Here is a 7378-nt window from a genome sequence, read left to right on the forward strand (position 1 = left end):
TTTAGAAAAATTTTAGGGTCGGTCGGCCAAAAATGAATTTCTGAAAAAGTATCAAAGGGGGGACCCTTTGGGTCGGCAGGGGGTCGAATCCCTGAGGGGGGGGGGGGGGCGTCCGCCAAACCCGGCCCCCCGCCCCCCCCTCCTAAACCCGCCCCTGGTCTTATATTGATTTCAAAAACGTATAAAACGTACAAGTTTTTTGATGAGTTTTTTAGCTCAACACTTAATTTAATTGACTCAATAACTAATTTCTAGAACAACAGCTAACCGTTTTGACCAAGATGTTAGCTAGCAAAGAAAAATTTCATGTCAAAATTGTTTTATGTTTATGAAAAATTAGAAATATATCTGTATTTGTTGTTTACTAGGGATCCTAGATAACTCATTATGTGTACTGTACAATCATAGACATACTCAATTTTAATGAGTCGTTCAAATTGGAAACGAAACACTTTCAATTTTCGGACGCTCTTTCGAAACCAACAAATTTTTGTTTTGTCACCATCATATTCATTTATCATTTATTGTAGTTATTAGCAAAACTTGTTGGATCGTGATAAATCCAGTATAGTCCACAAGTCAACATGAGCAAAGCAGAAAATATGAACGCGTTGAACCGATTGATCGTCTCGGCCAAAAACTGATACTCAGCTGTGTAATTGTGAGGGTTTACACGAGGCTTCGTCGGATCTGTTTCGAGGCTTTCTAGCAAAGCTCGGTCGTTCAAAGCAGTGTCAGACTCTGAGTATTTCTTTGCACCAAAACTTGGAGATCCAATTGGGTTGCTTAAGAAATTTGCCGTTTCAGGTAGTAAAATTTTATTTCTTTTTCGACTTTCTGAGATGATCGGCTTCGTGAAATTGTTCAAGTTAGAACTGACAGCTTTGATGCCATTTTGCGAATCATTGATGTCCACATTGGGTCTGTAGCGATCGGCCGAAGAATTGTCATCGTTTTTGTAGCGAACCCTTGCGTTTTGTTTAATTCCATTCTGTTGGGTTACTGGAATGGTGGGGGATGTTTGAGTTATTTCTTCGGGTGAACTGGCCGAACGAGGACTTTCGTGATTGAGACTTGGCTCCAACTGTTTCTCGAACAATTTGTTGGCGACAAAGTGACGATCCGAAACGTTCGACGAGAGCAAATCGTCGTAAGTTGCCGAAGCTCCTCCCGGTTGCACGGTATAGGTCAGGTCGTCGACCGATAAGGCGTCGAAGAATGTTTCTGAAAGTTTGTAAAAATTCTTCTGAGAAAGCACTATGTCGCGTGGGACGTCACGTGGTCCGACCAGACACTGCAGACGTTTACCCAGCTTCCGTAACCGGATCGAGGGGGGAACCGAGCAGTCCTGAGGAGAGTAGACCCTCAGGGTGATGATGTTCATCAGGAGTGACAAGCCAATCAGAGCGATGGAAACAGCGAGGAACATTCCGAGAATTGAGACTCCGCCTTGCGGCATCATCTCCATCACCACCATCAGGTTCACTGACTGGGCTAGGAAGACTGTGATTCCGTATCCCGCTTTTTCTCCCGAGGAGCAGGGGATCATGAAGTTGAAGATGCAAAGGACGTTTATCATGAAGCTCGGCATGATTAGATTGATGACGAAGTAGGCTGTGTATCTGAAATGACTCATCAGTTTTCAAAAAAACTAACAGTCTTCAGTTAGTTAAAAAATTGGTTTTGAAATCTTATCTCTTCAAATCTTATCTCTTATCTCTACAATCTAATCTTCATCACGTACAGCGGGCTTTAAATTGCCGCCTTGCTTTAAATCTTTAAGTGGTTCATTCAAAAATTCTAAGTTATTTTAAATTACAAAAAACGACGTATTTTTGTTCACAAAAAACTAAAGAAAATGAATCTACGATCAGCGACGGATTTCGAAAGGTAGAAAGGTAACGGGGAAGCAAACCCCCCCCCCCCCCCCACAGGGATTCGACCCCCTGCCGACCCAAAGGGTCGCCCATTGTACTATTTTGAGATATCCATTTTTGGCCAACCGAACCTAAAAATTTTCTAAGGGCGGCTTTGGAGCCCATATATACTAATTTTTAAGGGGGAGCGCGCGCTAAAATCGCGATTTTTTTGGTAAAAATTTTCCAAAAAGTGCCTAAAAATGCTATTTTTGGCCTGTTTTTCAAAATTTTCTTTGCGGCACAGAAATTTTTGCCAAAACAGGGTATTTTTAGTGCTTTGGGAGAGCTCGGAAAATCATTTTAATCGACCTAAAAAAAAGTCGACAGAGAAAAAAAAAGGTTCCGACCATAGTCTTTAGAAAACTACGGTTTAGAATTTTTTTCAAATTAGTGTAGTTTTTTCTGCTTGGTGTGATAAAAGGTCTGACGTAAAAAAAATTTTAGGCATGTTAGACAACCATTTTTGTAGAATAATTACTAGAAAAACTTTTTAAAATTTTAAAAGTTATTACCAAAATGAAACTAAAAAACTCCAAAAACAAGTTTTACTTGCTTAAAACTGAGTTTTAAGGTCTTAAATTAGGCATATTTCAGCTGTTGTAAGCCTGCTCGCTTGCTGTGTTCGCTCGAATAAAGACGAAAAATCAAAAGTTTCAAACCGGTTTTTCTCGACGCTAGAACAAAAAATTTTGGAAATTTTTTAATGTGGTTCGAATCACGACTGAAAGGGCTTTAATATGATACATCACTCAATCCATTACGATGATTATCTGCGGTACCTGATTTTGCGTGGAAAACAAAAAGCAAAAAAACTAAAACACACCCGAAAACAAAGTCCCCCCCCCCCCCCCCTTTTCCAATGGTCGGAACAAAAAATGAGTTTACCTGTGAAATTTGATTGTGTAGCGGAGTCCGTTGAAAGGTAGGTTTCCGAACTCCGGATCTGTGTACGTGTACTCCATGACAGTGAAGCTGTCCAGTTCGAAGATGGAGCTGTTCTGGAAGAACTGCAGGTCGGCGGCTCTGATCTGGCCAGTCTCCACGTCCAGTTTCGGTCGGAGGGAAATCTGGTGACTGAAGTGAGCCCACGACCCAACTTCAAATTTGCAGTGCTACAAACAGAAATAATCAACATCTTCACCTCCCTATATAATCATTTTTTTCTTTGAAAAAACTGTATAAAATCCCTATATTATCCATTTTAGTGTCCAGTTGAGCTACATACAAGCTATTTTTTACAAGTTTAAAAACTGTATAAAAATCGATTATAATCGATTGCAATCTTAGTTTTGTCGATGCGCGTAACACTTTCCGACGCAATTTAGCACTGCGATACGACAAAGTTAACACTTTCCGACGCTGCTACTGTGGATTCTATACATTAGGCGGAAATTTTCCGGGCTAAACTCTGTAAACACCAAAAATGCTTATCAAACAATTCATTCAATTCCGAAAAAAATAGAGCATAAAAAAACGTTTATTATACAATTTCGATATATTAAAACATTTTAGTACGCATTTTTACCTTGCCTCAAAAAGGGTTCCAACAAAAACATCCAAAAAACAAACAAAAAAGTATTTTTTGCTTTCATTTAATTGCAAAATCACTTCTCTGCTTAAGCAAACATTTTCCGGAAAAAAAACTTGCAACTTCTTCTCCATTTTTGTGTATAACGTAAAGCAGACGAACTTTTTTGCCCAATTGAAGGAAAATAACTATGAAGTTTTTTCAGTGAAGAAAGATAAATATTGATCTGTCAAAATAGAACGAGTTTTAACCACACAATGTTCAACCACTGGAGTTTTTGACGAAAAAACTCTCACCGTATACAAAAGGTTACATTAACGTAGACGGCAAAGCTGCAATTGCAGTTTATCTGTAAGAACATTTGCACTTAATTAGAGGATTTTCTTTTTTGAGAAAAACATTTTCCACAAACAAACTGTCAACATATCAGCAAAAATATATCTTTTAAACTAGGAATTTTTGATTTAGTGAACAAAATATTTTGATTCAGTAGAAAATGCGAGTCATGCAATTTCAAGGCAAATGGTAAAGCAAAAAAAATTAAAGTTTCTATACAATTTTTATACGTATGGATTTATTTGGAGTTGTATGACAGAAATTATTTATTTATGGAAAAGGTAAGCTTAAAATTTTTGATTAGTCCGTGATACTAGGCGAATAGAAAAGTGTCAATATTTAGGCTAAAACTTAGATAACAATTATGTATACTTTAGAAGAAAACTCCTACTAAACTCCAGATGCATTGGCAATCGAAGAGGACTAAGTCGAGTGTTGGCTCAAGGTCGCCGCTGGTATATTGTATAGAGTTTTACCGTCTACTGACAAGCTGGCAACACTCTGGCGCGACCGCAGCGGTCACTCTTTTTCTGTTGATTGGCTATTTGCTTATATATTATATTGGATTTATTTGGTATGCAGCCACCGATTGACATTGTTATTATTGAATGCATTTTCTTCTAGACATTAATTTTTTAAAATCATTTTTTCCCGGAAAAATAACTTGAAATACCTTATCTTTTTGTGCATAACGTAATTACGTAATTAGACGGTATTTTTTGCCCAATTGAAGGAAACTAAGTACGAACTTTTTTAGTGAAATAAGGTTACGAAAAAAATAAACATTGATCTTTCAAAGTAGAACGAGTTTTAACCACACAATGTTCAACCACTGGAGTTTTTGACAAAAACCTCTGGCTGTATGCAAAAAAAATTCAATAACGTAGATGGCAAATGCCCAAATGCAGTTTATCTGAAACAATATTTGCACTTAAATAGAGGATTTTTCTTTTTGAGAAAAATATTTTCTACAAACAAATTGTCAAGATACAAGTAAAACTATATCTTTTAAACAATGATATTTTGATTTACTGAAAAGATTATTTTTTGATTTAGCAAAAATTCGAGTCAAACAAATTCAATGCAATTTTTAAAGCAAGAAAAATTTAAAATTTCTGTACATTTTTTATTCGTATGGGTTTATTTGCAGTTGTATGACAGAAATTATTTATTTATTGAAAATGTATGCTTAAAAGTTCTGGCCATTTCGCGATACAACGGAATAGAAAAGTGTTAGTATTTAGGGCAAAACTTAGATAACATTTATGTATATTTTAGTAGAAAACTCCTACTAAACACCAGATGCATTGGCAATCGGAGAGGACTAAGTTGGGCGTTGGCCTAAGGTCGCCGCTGGAATATTTTATAGAGTCCTAACGTCTGTTGGCAAGCTCGCAACACTGGCGCGACCGCAGCGGTCACTATTTTTCTGGTGATTGGCTATTTGCATCACATTGAATTTATTTGGTATGCAGTCACCAATTGACATCGTTATTATTAAATAAATTTTCTTCTTTAAATCTTTATACTTTTTTCAATCTTTTTGGCCTAATGTTACACTTTTATTTTCGCTTAATACAATTATCGCCTTATATTGCCCCCCTCCTCACTCCGGGTGAGGAGATTTGTTTTATACTAGTAAAATATAAGAGAAACTAGAGCTTTTTCTGTACATCACTCATTGTTTTCATCCACAACGATAATCAACTTTAGTTTAAATTCATGATTGATATTAAATAATCCCAAATGAGGTCAAATCGATTTTTATTCCTCTTTATTAACCTAGTCAATATAGTTTTAGAAATGTTCAGGATGTTTTGCGAAGGTGGGGGATGTTTCAGGCGACGTTTATTTGTAAATAAGGGCGGTTGAATTGTGATTAATCTTGACTTTTGCGCATGCATTTACCTGTAGATCATAACTTCTTCGAGCAGAGGAAACTTTAGTTATAGAATTATCTGTCAAACTGTCACAACGGATAAACTTATACCCATTTGAAGCAAAACGGCTCGTGAAATATTTACGTCTAGTTTGGTCCAGAATAACTGAAATTTATTTAAGATTTCCGTTTTCTGAAATTGGCTTCGAATTGGCACCTAGCAGATTAGAAAGCTAGTCTAGCATGATTTATTTTATGTTTTGAGTTCTGAACTTAAAGGGGGGGTTTCTATAATGCCAATCATTCTACTATTTGTTTTTCAGTAGGCAGTTAATCTGATGCAAAACATTCTTAAGAACTAAAACAAATCAATTGAAAACTTCGTTTGAGCTGAGGAAGAAAAGCTTTGCTAACATTGTGTCTTGTATGGTTTTGATTTGCGAGTGGTTTGAAAAGATTGAAACTTCAGATAAGTGTTAACTTTTTTTTGGTAGTGACAAAATTACTGTAGTGTTGTCACGAAACTTTCGAAAACAAATTGGGAGCGGTAAATTTTCTCGAAATGTCCCAACTACCCCCGCACCCTCTGACCACTAGCAAAAGCTTAATTCAGATTTCACCCCCCCCCCCCCCCTCTGTTCAAGAATGAAAACTTTGGTACGCCTAATTAAGTAAATTTTGGCGCCATGAAAAGTTCAAAAGCGATTTGAAGTCTGTTGTGCTTTAAAAAAGGCTCTCTCAGCACTTACATTTGATCATTCATGTCTTCAAGGATGCTTTTTAAGCTACGCAAATTATGCCATCGAAATACTTCTTGAATACCCAAGAGACTTTTGGAGTCTTCATTTATCAGTGGCTTTGTTTACTTGATGACAGATCGACATGGACATAGAACAACATAATGAAAGATTGCATTCAAGTCTTCAACCAGGATTCCAACCCCCTCCCAAATCAAAACAATAGCCTTACTTCATTTTGCTACAATAAAAACGAGAAAAGTAACTTTTTACTACTTGAAAAACTTTAAGAGGTATCTTTAATCTTAGAAAAAAAAATAACTGCACGCGCTATTGTTTGACAAAAATACCATTCTTTCTATGAATTTTGTTGACTCTTTTCTTCTTTTTGGAGGGGGAGTATTCGCGTGCTTTCAGTCAAATTGAGAGGCTGTATTATTGTCTCTATAAAAAGAGGTGAAATTGTGTGAACAGAGGTGATCAGATGCAAATTGGGTATTAGTAGATTGTAAGCTCCCTCCTTCAATTTCACAATTGGGCGCGCAGATCATCTCTGTGCTTGTTCCGCGAGGGGGAACTTAGATTCAAGTTGTATTATCTTGATTTGTTTTCTATCATCACGCTCAATAAACACCAACCAAAATTACTGCAACTATTTTAGGTCAACATTTCAACACGAAAGAGCGGCACAAGAGCGGCAATTTTTTTTTCATTATCGCTTTTTAACTTAATAACCAGCATGAAATTGAGATGCATGTTTTGTGAGCAAAAGACAAAAATAACTGTATTTCTGTTTAACTTCTGTCTATACTAACTACACATCAGTCGGTAAACAAAACAAGTGGTAATAATTTGATTACTTTGAAGAAGAAGAACAAGCCACCCGCTTTTTTTCAAAATAGGTTGACCGTGAGAGTATCGATATCAGTTCTTTCCCATATAATTTGGTTCAAAACTCTCTATTCAAGACAGATTTTTT

The 7378-nt window shown here is 36.5% G+C and overlaps 1 protein-coding gene across 1 annotated transcript in view; it reads right to left on the reverse strand.

The window, feature by feature from the left end:
• Nucleotides 1-358: 358 nt before the first annotated feature.
• The window catches only part of LOC134854339 (5-hydroxytryptamine receptor 3A-like), a 33794-nt gene continuing 26774 nt past the window's right edge, over nt 359-7378 (reverse strand). Inside the window, exons 5-6 of the mRNA XM_063870563.1 lie at nt 2805-3031; nt 359-1622 (exon numbers count right to left, since the gene is read on the reverse strand). Coding sequence (XP_063726633.1) covers nt 518-1622; nt 2805-3031 — 1332 coding nt within the window. The 3' untranslated portion in view covers nt 359-517. The remainder of the gene's footprint in view (nt 1623-2804; nt 3032-7378) is intronic.

This window comes from Symsagittifera roscoffensis, chromosome 1 (assembly GCF_963678635.1).
Source record: "Symsagittifera roscoffensis chromosome 1, txSymRosc1.1, whole genome shotgun sequence".
NCBI classification, from domain to species: domain Eukaryota; kingdom Metazoa; phylum Xenacoelomorpha; order Acoela; family Convolutidae; genus Symsagittifera; species Symsagittifera roscoffensis.